Raw genomic sequence first — 12,126 nt, 5'->3', positions numbered from 1 at the left:
CCCAGCCCCCTCCCGGGAGTTTCTCTAGTAGCCCTGTGCCCTTTTACTTTACCTTCCTTGGCAGTTATCACGAGCCCCCTGGAATGATCCGAAACACTTGGCCACTGGGAGCTGCAGGTGCGCAGGAAATCCGCACCCTCAAGCTGGAGGAAAACCGAGGCAGCAGATTAGTCAAGAAACATGGGTTCCGGGGGTGGGTTAGGGGGCCGTTGGTGAGGGTGTCTCCCCTGTTTCCTCAGGCCGGGTACGAATTTCCTGCCTCTTGCAGGCACCCCGTGTTCACGGGTCACCGGGGGTTCATTAGAGAGGCAGCGGGAGGGGAGGGCGAGGAAGGGGACCGGGAACGGAGACCGAGCAGCTGGAGGTTAAGGCCCCGAGGAAGGCACCTAATCAGCCTATCCATTCCCCGCCCGGCGGCAGCATCTGGGCTCACATTTTCTTGCTTGGGTCTGTAGCTGAAGGGGTCCACCCCTAACTCCTGCATTTTGTCCTGCTGATCCAGCCGGTGCAGCAGGTCCTGCAACCGCTCGATGTAGTTAATGGCGCTCCGCAGAATCTCCACCTTGGGCAGCCTCTGGTTGGGGTTGGCCACAGTCCGTCGCTTCAGTGCCTCGAAGGCCTCGTTGATTTTCTTGAGCCGCCGCCTCTCGCGCAGGGTGGCGGCCTTCCGCCGGTCGGTGGGGGCAGATTTTCTCTTGCAGGTCTTGCAAGCCCAGATCAGACATTGGCCGGGACAGTGGGGAGGCTGCAGGCCTGGGGGCGCCAGGACATGTTCCTCTCCGCTGCTGTCGCTCCCGGCTTCTGGGGGCATTTGGTCCTGGCAGGGCGACAGGGTACCATCACTCCCTGGATACAGAGGAGAGCCCTCTGCCACTTCTAAGGGCTGCAGGGTAACATTTTCCCCGTCCAAGTAGAAAAAATAGGAGCCAGTTTCAAAAAGGTCCATCATCATGTTCTCTTCCTTGGCCTCTGACTTGGTCTGAACAGGGTGATGGGCTCAAAAACCCAGAAGGTTCTGGGTGGTTACCCAGATGGCATTTAATTAGTGCGGTGACATAAGTCGCCCCAGCTTTATATATAGTAGCTCCTGAAACTCAATCCAACTTTTAGCTGTCATGGAGCATCAGTCTCTCAATGTGATTACAGCCAGTGCTCTCTAGAACATCTAGTTTGAAAGAAAACTGAGAAGTGTCACCTTTAGAATGATGTGACAACCTATATGCAGGACAGGTTAAAACAAAATATATGGACTCCTAAATTTAAACAAAGCATCGAACACTTCAATTTGGGACACTTTAGAGGCTAACCTGCTTACAGGACAAGTTCAAAACAACTGGGGATTAACACTGCACTGTTCCCCTCCCCCAGGCTCATCTGAATTCTAAGTATAGACCCATGATGAAAGATTTCAAAGGCAATAGCCATTGCTCCAAAATAGCTTGTTTAATATTTGCAGAGTGGTTCAGCTCTTTTCTCTCTCCTGCCTCTCAAAAAGATGCTATTCCTGTGATAAAACCATTACAGTCCTTCCAAGGTTATACATGACTTTCAGGCTTCAGCCTCCATAGCAGCAGGTAAATCTCTTTCCTCTCTTTTACTAAGGTTGTATGACAGTTTGGGAGCTGGAAGGGGTGGCTAGAGGGTGCTCAGATTCCTTCCTTGGCTATCTTTTTCTGGAGGGTGGCAACATAAGATCCACCCGAATTCCATACCCCTCCATGGTGGACCAGTAGTACCTATAAGGTGAGGGGTGGGACTGAGGATGGGGATGCAATGAATGTAATAATGTCTCTTGAGTAATAGTTTTAGAGGAAATAAGACTCATAGCTATTTGATATTCCAGGATTCAGTGTGGCACTCTAAGGTTCCTCTGTTAAGGCTCCTATTCTACAGTGTGTGCTCACGGCTTTTTTATTCTCTTTCTTGGCACCCTTTGATGCCAGATAAGTTGTTTCTTAGGATTCAGCTGAGAAAGGTAGCAGCAAAGACACAAACCAAGGAAGAGTGTGTTTACCTGCAGCTTGCCTGTGGTTCAGTGCACATAGGTATGGTGGTTGGGGAGGTATAAGAGAAGGATGAAGTGCAAGGCCCCTAAGTTCCGAAGAAGTCCCTTCAAGTCCTAGCTAAGTTAATTTCTGTTTCTGTGTGCCTAGGTAATACTAGGTTTCGATTTCTCTTAAGATAACAATGGTTGCCTTATGGAATTTTGGGGACAATTCGATTAACTGATCCCATGCGTGTGAAGCATATAACCTTACATTAGCTGCTTGATGAACATTAGTTATCATGGAAAGCATAAGGCTATGTCAAGGCTAAGACCATTTCTTATGAAGGAAGTGAAGCACAGCTGTAGCAGATAATTTTTCCTCCTATTGAAATTGTTTTATTTTGTTAAACCCTTTCCTTTTCCCTTCCCTTTCCTTTCTTTCCCAGAGCTCTGGAAGACTCTTTCCAACTATAAATTGCCTTTGGGATGACAGTCACCTCTGGTTTTGGCCACTAGAGTCAGTGCCTGAAAAACCAGATGGAAACATAATATCTTCTTCTTCTACCCCAAGCAGTGATAATTATAGGCTACACTCAATATGATTTCATTTTTTAAAATGAATAGGCTGAAAACAATGTCCTTGGACTCAATGGTCAGACAATGTAGAAACTAGTTACATTTTTGAGTTAAGTCGCTTACTCCATAAGATAAATCATTATTTTCTGATCAAGCCATAGACCTGAGATGTTAAGTTTTGCCATTTTGTGCTATTTTTACATTTTTGTTATTGTGCAGCTGTATATTCCTTATGAAGTATGCGAACCATTTTTCAGTTTTTAAAAAAGTAGGAACTATAGGGAATAATAAGAATCTAATACTTTTGTGCAGTTTCTCCTATTTCTGCCAGTCCCCTGGTTGCTAGTATCAGCAGTAGCGACTACAGATTGGAGGCTCCAAGAATTCATGGAATAGTCTTGAATATATTATGGAAAATTACCCTGTGCTCTTAACTTCACTCTGTGCTGCATCTTCTAACGAGAAGGCAATTTGAAAAGTCATTTTAAGCAGTAAAATTATATAGCATTATTGCTAAGATTATTAAGAAAATGATATCTGAAATTCATTTATTCAACATTTTTGAGTTACTGAGTGCCAGATAGTGTCTTGGGTGCCAAGAATAAAGCAGTGAAAAATGATCCCTTTTCTTATGGAGATGGAATCTAGAAGGGTGAGTGAGATTGACTAAGCAATTAAAAAAATGGGAGAAATAGCACTTGAATTGGGGTATCAAAGGCCTACATCACAATTACTTTGGGCCTCTGAGAACTTAGTCAACCCTAATACCTCAAATTCTCAGTTTTTCACCCATAAAGTACATAATGACAAAGATACCATATTCTCAAAGGTCATGATAAAGTTTTTAAAAATGCAAAGTCACTTCAAAAATGTTGCATACCCAAAAAGAAAAGTATTTTAATTACTGCAATTAGGTTTACAGAAAAAATGAAGTTAGAAAAATATTGCTTCTCAGAATTTTGTTGCTTGGATGATAGAAGTAACGTGTAAGGTGATAACGATTCTCAGACTCACCTCTGATTTTAAGACGTTTCGGGCAGATCTGAGACAGTTTATGCATCATGAACCTGCTAAAGAATATGGAAGTGCACTTTCTCCTTTATTTTTCCCTTATTTAAATATCACCACTGGAGAAACAATGAGTTCAAAACATAGAGAAGATTCTAGAAAGAAGAGGAAAAAGCTTTGGGGTGCCAATCAAGAGCAAACTTCCCAGACAGGGGTGGCATTTCTTTGTGTGAATTCAGCTATCACTACTGAATTGTCATTTCTTATTAAATTACAAAACCCCTTTAACAACATTCTCTAGAATTCAGGCCAATAATATTAGTCTTGTTATTCACCTTGTTCAAACAGATTTTTCCCTTTTTTGTTGTTTTGAGGGCTGAAGTAGGGATGGGAAGAGAGAAAAAAGGAAATGCCAACTTGGGAAATAACCATTTTTTATTAGATTAGGTAATGGGAAAATACACAGTGATTCCAAACAACTAACTAGTGAACTCTTGGAACTCAAACTGTTTACAGAATGTGAGATGCCTGTAATTGCAATTACATTATTTCTCAGTACAACATGGGAGACACAGATCTCAACAAGTGGTCAAAACGGGTTTATCCTCCAAGCTTTAGATAGTTCAAGTGCATTTTTTAATTATGAAAAAAGTAACTAATAAGAGAATAATAAAATTAAATATCAATAAGTCACTTCAGGGGCCTAGAGTTCATAACGAAATGTGAAAGTAAGTTAGTGATAGAATTGAGAGTTTTCAAATAGTTTTCAAATTATTCTTACTTCATGCTTAGTTATTTGTAAATGTATTTTCTTCCCATCATCTCCACAAAATCTTGAATATGTCCAGCTTTTCCTCTCTGTGAAAAAGTGTAGGAGGAAAAGGATTATAGTTAGTCCAGCCAACAGTGGGTTTCCACTGTGAGCTTTTGGGAAGGTGTTGTATCTGGTGGCAAAGCAGTCTTGGATAAGTCAGAAACTAAGTTCTAGCTATTCATAATTATACATTCCAGGCTTATTTTAAAAGACATCAAATGGCATATATAATACATACATCATAGATTTGTTGTTAGCATAAAATGGAAAAATATATGTTGAATCCATATTATGGAGTGGGCACTCAAAAATGTTAATTTCCTTGCTTCCCAATTCATACGGCTTCTGATTGAAATAGCCAAAGGGAATTAATTGAAGTATGCAGATCTGTTAAGACAGATGTTTAGGATAAATTTAGGGATTTATTTGTGTTAATTGTGTTACAGAAGTGAAAATATTAACACTAGTATTAGTTGCTCAGTTGTCTCCAACTCTTGGTGACCCCATGGACTGTAGCCAGCCAGGCTCCTCCGTCCATGGGGTTCTCCAGGCAAGAATACTGGAGTGGGTTGCTGTTTCCTTCACCAGGGAATCTTCTTGACCCAGGGATCCAACCCAGGTCTCCTGTATTGCTGGCAGATACTTTACCGTCTGAGCCACCAGGGAATATTAGCACTAGGGACTCCAGTAATTGTTTCGTGTGTTTATGCCCTCAGCAAATTTCTGTTTACTCTAATTAAAAAAAAAATTACACAAGTGACTAGGAAATTGGAGGAAGAGAATGTGGTTTCTTATGAGTGTGTAACAATGAACAATCTGTCACGAATGGATGGAATGGTCTGGGAAGTTCCTAAGATGTTGGGTTGGGATTTCTAGGGAGCAGATTTGAAGATTTTTAACAGACCTGACGATTAGGGTAGTGGTGACCATAGGAGGAAGTTCAGGGAAGAAGTAGACACAGCATCAGTCAGGAACTGATGAAGAGGTTTTCGTGGGCTATACCTAAGGACTTTGGCTAGATTGTTGCATTTGTTGCTCAGTGACTAAACCCTGTCAGACTCGTGGTGACCCCCTGGCCTATGACACAGCAGGCTCCCCTGTCTGTCACCGTCTCCCCTACTTTGCTCAAACTCATGTCCGTTGAGTCAGTGAAACCGGGTTAAAAAAAGCAGATTCTGTCATAGCTGAAAAAGCAGAACTGAGGGCCAGATAGAAAATAGTTATACTTTTTCAGCAGCGGAAAGAAAGAGGAGGAAAGGGAATAAAAGAAAGAGGGGCTGGAGGAGGAGGAGCAGGAGAGGAAGAAAATGAACGGCATGAAGTCCAGCCTGTGGGGAGAAGAAGGGTCAGCTAGCAAGGCCAGGGAGTGGCCCTAAAGAATAGAAGGTGAAGGAAGGGCCGCTGACTGAAAGGGAAAATTCAGAAGAGGCAGATTAATGCTCTCAATTTGTGGCTGCTAAATGAGTAACATGAGCCCGGGCACCTGTAATTTACCTAATCTTCAGACAGTTTGTGCCCAGAGATTCCCAAACACCATGGTAAATATAGCTTGCGTTTAGACTGACAGAATGTTCGAGTTACTGCTGAGGACAAGGGGGAGGGGTCCAACCACGCAGAGGAGAAGGGAAGCTTTTTTTTTTTTAATTCAATAAGGATTTTATTTGTAGTTATAAACATTTTTTTTTTTTGAATTGGAGGAAAATTGCTTTACAGTGTGTTGGTTTCTGCTGTACAACAATGTGAATTAGCTGTATGGACATTCCCTCTCTGGTCAGCCTCTCTCCCCGTCCCTATCTCACTCATCTAAGTCATCACAGAGCACCAGGCTGGGCTCCCTGTGTTACAGACAACTTCTCAGAGCTGACTGCTCTACACATGACAGTGTGTCTATGGTGACGCCACTTTTCTCCATTTGTCCCAGAGGCAAATCCCCTGCAACCTCCAGATAGCGGCAGTGAGAAGCTGGGCAGAGAAAAGCTGGGCTGGGCAGCGGCCTTTTTCAAGCAGCTCTGAAGAAGTGTGTCTAAGACAAGCAGAGACGAACCAGAGAGGCTGCTCTTCAGATGTTTCAAGAAATTTATTTTTTTACTCTTTGCTCTCAACCCCCATATAACCTGTGTTCAGTTCATGCGCTAGATACAGAGGGCTACTGAAGGAAGCTGCAGCTCATTTATTTTCTAGGCACAACATCTAGGGAAAGAGACAATAAATAGGAGTGTTTCTCCTCTACCCCAGAAACACTCATTCCTTGGTGCTTAGAAAATGAAATTCCCTTTAAAATTCTGCGCACTCCCTGTCTTCACTCAGATTGAGGGATTTTAGAGCATCATTTGTGAAACATTACAATGTTTCTAGGTTAAGTGTTCCTACCCTGTGGGTTGCCAACTGGGGAAGGTTTGCTTAGGACAAGTACACTGAAGGTCCTGCTTTTGGGACTAAGCTTGGGAAATCCCCAGGCAAATCAGAACAAGCTGTAAGCATCTATCCAGGATAGATGGGTAGAATCTATTCATAGATATGAGCAATGGACAGAGTACAGGATGTATAGGCTTTTTTCTTTAAAGAGAATTACAGTGATTACAAGTATGGGATTTGATGTTAGACATAAGTTCTAGACTCAGCTCTGCCACTTGCTAATATTTGACCTTGGGCAAGTAATTTTAACTTAAGTCTCAGCTAGTCCATAAGATGGAAATAATATTACCTTATAAAGTGGTTTTAATGATTAAAACAATGTTAATAAGCACCTAATATACAGTATCCAGCACACAGGAAACAATACAAACTGGTATTATTTCAATTGATAGAAGAAAAGAAAAATCACCCATCTACCTCTTGCCTCAATAAATCATACTTTGGTTTTTTTGTCCTACATATGACCAAAAATTTTATATTATGTAATATTATATAATGTAAATTTTATATTAAATAATTTTAAGAATATAAACATAGTATCATGTATTTATGGTCTTTTTCACTTAAACATAATAGTTTATGTAATCATAAACTTTATTCATGATGCTCCATAATAACTGTTTAAAATGTCTAAGATATATGGAATGGCCTTTCAATGTTGTTTACATCTTTTAAAAACTAAATGATTGTGATCTTCAGATGATCCAAATTATAGTAGGGTCTGGTGTTACCAGCTTGCTAAGCTAAACAGATGTCTCTAGTATAGAATGGTTAGCCAAGTATTTTGTTACTGCCCTCCAACTGGCTGGTTATGACATATTGTCCAAAATAGTTGGTGCTTTAAAGCCTATGTCAGAGCCTACTGTGACAAATAGTCACCACTGTACAAACACATTTATCCCACAAAGTTTCTCTACCGGTTTGGAAAAAAACAGTTGTTTAATCAGACGTACACACACATTTCACACTTTTTCAGAACTTCAGACATTTCACCTTGAGATAAATACATGTTAGCTTTTAGGATGGTAAGTGGCAGAAGCATGCCAAAAGTGAGAAAATGTTTAAATTGTATATATCCTGGTGCTTTTTAAGTACAGGAATTATTTCAGTGTGTTGCTAGTCACATAAAAATTAATCATGTTAAGTTTTGTCTTCTCTAATTTCAAGATCTGGGCTAGGTGTTGTGATTGGAAAAGCCATGCTATATAATTTCACAATGTAAGCACAATCTTTTTATTAAGTATTTTTTTTCTGTTTAAGTATAAACTATATGAGATTAAAAGCTGTTTGACACTGTAATATTCCAGGATTTGTACTTTTAGAGTATAGCATAAAGAGTAGCTATATTAATTTATTTTGTAAAGTTGTAGCCATTAGTCAATTTTGAAAAAAAAAAAGTGGCAATTCCTGTGTTGAAGTACTTTAGATAAATGATTTCATTATATATCACAATGTTTGGGGCTTCCCAGATAGCTCAGTTGGTAAAGAATCCACCTGCAATTCAGGAGACCCCAGTTCGATTCCTGGGTTGGAAATATGCCCTGGAGAAGGGATAGGCTACCCACTCCAGTATTCTTGGGCTTCACTTGTGTGGCTCAGCTGATAAAGAATCTGCCCGCAATGCGGGAGACCTGAGTTCGATCCCTGGATTGGGAAAATTCCCTGCAGAAGGGAAAGGCTACCCACTCCAGTATTCTGGCCTGGAGAATTCCATGGACTGTATGTATAGTCCATGAGGTCACAAAGAGTCAGAGACAACCGAGTGACTTTCACTTCATTTCACAATGTTTTGCCAATATGATTTATCTCCATTTTAAAAAGGGAATAAAACAATGAGAAATTAATCTACTCTCCCCAAATCACATGCTTATTAACTAAATTCTGGCTCTTAGAGCATCTCTTACAGCTCATAAATTGATTTATATAATCAAAAAGAAGTCCTTATTCTGAGTCTCCTTACAGTGCCCAATAGAAGAGTAGTCTGCAATGGAAAAGTCTTAAGGGCAAGTTAACTTAGGGGACCTTTCAGTGTTTATCTGGCCACGCGTAGGATAACTTCCGTTTTTCTAGTGACCAAAAGAGGTACTGTTGATAGCTGTTGGCTGAGATTTGGACCTGTGTTGACCCATTGGGAAATAATGATGCAATGGTATTTTCCATGTACAGTGCCATCCTGTCCCAGAGGTCATGAAATTGCTTCTCAAATTCAAATGCTTGAAACCCATGGTCTATTGCTACTTTAAAATACACAGTAAGAAGGAAAGAGAAAGACAGTGTAGTTTAGCACACTTACGACAGGGTAAAGGTGGAGTGGAGAGACCTTACTATCCAAGTCTTGAGTTACACAATGCGTATGTGCGTGTATGCGAGGTCGCTTCAGTCATGTCTGATTCCTTGCAACCCCACCAGACTCCTCTGTCCATGGGATTTCCCAGGCAATAATACTGGAGTGGGTTGCCATGCCCTCCTCCAGGGGATCTGCTCCACCCGGAGATTGAACCCACATCTCTTCCGTCTGCATTGGCAGGTGGGTTCTTTACCACTAGCGACCTGGGAAGCCTACACAATGCATTTATGTCCTGTATTTCTTCCTTCCCCTTCAGTCTGCCCAGGAGACCAGTACAAGGACCAGAACTGAGGATGAGCAAGGAATCTCACCAGACAGAAGGTGTCTGAATAAATACACGGATGCTCTGTATACCTAGTCAAAACTACAGCTCACCTATAGGGAGCTGTATCTACTATATCTACGGGGTGGCTAGCAGATTATGTGGACCAAACTGGACTTCACCAATAAGTAGTCATTTTAAGACTTCTTGAAATGGGGTTTCTCAGGTATATTTGGTTGTTTGATGCTTAATTGGCCCTCCAGCCCTTTCTGTGTTGACAAGCATAGGGTGAACTCACTTTGTCTGTAACCCGTTTTCCCAATCATTTGCTTTTATATATAGTTTCATCTACTGTCTTATACTCTATAGTAGGATTGAATATTCTTAAGTAACAGCAAGTATATATTATAGCTCCTTTCAGAATAGTTCTTTACATGTTTTCAAATATTAATAGAATTGCTGTTGCTTGATATTTTCTAGTATCTTGCCTAATTTCTTTGAATTCTTTAACATAAATCTCTCTTTATAAAAGTTTCATAATCTCTAATTTCTATTTGCCATTTACCATCTCTTGTTTTTTGCTTCTTTTTGAAAGTTGTTAAAAAAAAATAGTTTGGGCTTGAAAGGTTCTTTAAAAAAAAAAAATGGTGGGTATGTTTTGTTCCAAGAATTACCACATCAGCTGAGTGTAGAATTTCTTTCTAAATATGTTTTCAAGAAAACAGACGATCATATGCTTTTGGAGCTCAACAAGGTAAGGTGCCTACATAGCCCTTAAGAAAGCATTCTTTTTCTCAAAACACAGACTAATGTGAATTGTGACAAGCATGACTCTTATGATGGATATTTGGTGAAGTATGATTTTCTTTTCATACAAACCAGGTCTCTATTAACATGGTTTCCTCAAGTCCACTTCTCACTTTCAAATCCTCTAGGAATTGACACCAACTGCCCATTTTGACACTCGCTCATTAATTTCCTTTCAATAGGACGATTCTCTCAGCTGTTGTGGCAATTTACGGTTTTACAGACTTTTCTGGTACGGCTCTTTGTTGACTATCCTTTCTGTGTTCAGGAGACGGTACACCACCAGAGGCCTGCAAGTGTGTCACAGAGTCATTAGTGTAGTTTACCATTTGTTTCATTTCCACTCTCCCCGAGGGAGACTTCAGCGGAGCCCTTAAAAAGTCAAAAGAACAGAATCAATTAGTTCTCTCCAGCAAGACTGAATGGGCTTGATATCAGGTAGATCCATGCCAGTGCTTTCTTCCCTAACTTGCACTGTTCCACACACTCAACCTGACTGGGTCCAGTAGATCTCTAGTTCACAGATTTTTTTTTCCCCAGTTGGGAGGTGTGTGTGCACACATTGTGTGAGGGAGGTCACTTCCCTGCCATGACTGGAAGCACTCACAGAACCCAGGGGACAGAGAATGACTTTTGTAGCCCCTTGTGAAATATGAACGACCTTGCTCATTTCTATTCGTGATTGGGAAACCCCCAGAACTTTGAGGATTAAAGAGCATAAAAATGAATAACAGAAGGAATGGCTGTAGAAGAGTGCAGTATTTGTTTTGCAATAAAATGAAGTGGGACTGACTGTATGACTTTTCCGTGGCGCAGGTTCTTTTTCTGTGTGTCCAGTTTTGTTTTGGGTTAGTGAGAAACAGCACATCACCAAGAAAGAATGCAGGAACCGCGGGCTACGTTACACTTTACCAATCTGTTGTGCTGTTCCTGGAAATGTTTGTATTTGATGTTTTCCAGAAGGTAGCAAATTTGTGTGTGTGTGGCTGCTATGCTTAAAGATAAGTGTAATGTGATATTTGACTGTTTTATTTTACCTTTGTATTCAAATCAGTGAACATGGTTTAATCCTTCAGAATTTGTTTCATCTTACGATATAATAAAACTAAGAACATATGCCGCTTTAACTAAGTAATTTCAAGCTATTCATTCGTTAATGTTCCCTACATGATTCTACAACAGCTAGACTTCTTATGTTTCAAACTTTATTTTTACTTCTTGGAGTGTTTGGTATTTTATATAGCTTTCTAAAGCTCCCATAGCAGAATTTTTTCTTTAATCTTATTCATTTCAATTCACTAAAAAGCTTATTTTTTTTTCTGACTTTGAAGAAAATCCCAGTCTTCTCTATGGAATAAGTTATCTTTTGAAGATTAAAGTGATGATTAAAATCAGCTTTAGGACATATGATAATACTATAATACTATTTTTGGCAGTGGTGTGTTACTTAAAATGTTTTATAAATGCATTATCTTAGCAATAACTTCAACCACAGGAAAAAATGAAGCACGATCTTATAAGATTAGTGTGAGATTTCCTGAGGGTGCAGTAATTTAGCTCTACTTTCAGAAGTGGGCAGCAAGACTTTTCTGGGGCTCTGGGGTTTTTAATAGTCTATCTAGAATAAAGACAAATAATGGAGCCAGAGGAGAGGAGAGGGGGAGAGGAAGGAGAGAGGAGAGAGGGAAAGGAAAAGCTAGAAGGGGAAATGTAGGGTTATAAAATCATTCTGAGTTCAGAATTGACCACTTGGCTTCTATCAGAATCTACTCTTTTTATAAAACAACTCACAACGTTTTGAAAATCAAAGGCCTTAGCCTAAATCACATCTTTTTAATAGTATGCTTCCTTGGTAATAGAATCTGGTGAAAAAGCACAGAATCACAGGAAGCTTGGGAGCACTTGATTTT

At 40.3% G+C, this 12,126-nt stretch overlaps 1 protein-coding gene across 1 annotated transcript in view; it reads right to left on the bottom strand.

The window, feature by feature from the left end:
• Positions 1-1,051, bottom strand: part of MYF6 (myogenic factor 6 (herculin)) — a 1,933-nt gene extending 882 nt beyond the window's left edge. The window contains exons 1-2 of the mRNA XM_010832014.1: positions 434-1,051; positions 53-143 (exon numbers count right to left, since the gene is read on the bottom strand). Of these exons, the coding sequence (XP_010830316.1) occupies positions 53-143; positions 434-952 (610 nt within the window). The 5' untranslated portion in view covers positions 953-1,051. The remainder of the gene's footprint in view (positions 1-52; positions 144-433) is intronic.
• Between the last annotated feature and the right edge of the window lie 11,075 nt (positions 1,052-12,126).

The sequence above is a fragment of the Bison bison genome, unplaced genomic scaffold, assembly GCF_000754665.1.
Source record: "Bison bison bison isolate TAMUID 2011002044 unplaced genomic scaffold, Bison_UMD1.0 scf7180017864535, whole genome shotgun sequence".
NCBI lineage: Eukaryota > Metazoa > Chordata > Mammalia > Artiodactyla > Bovidae > Bison > Bison bison.
This window is presented reverse-complemented; position numbering and strand designations above follow the sequence as displayed.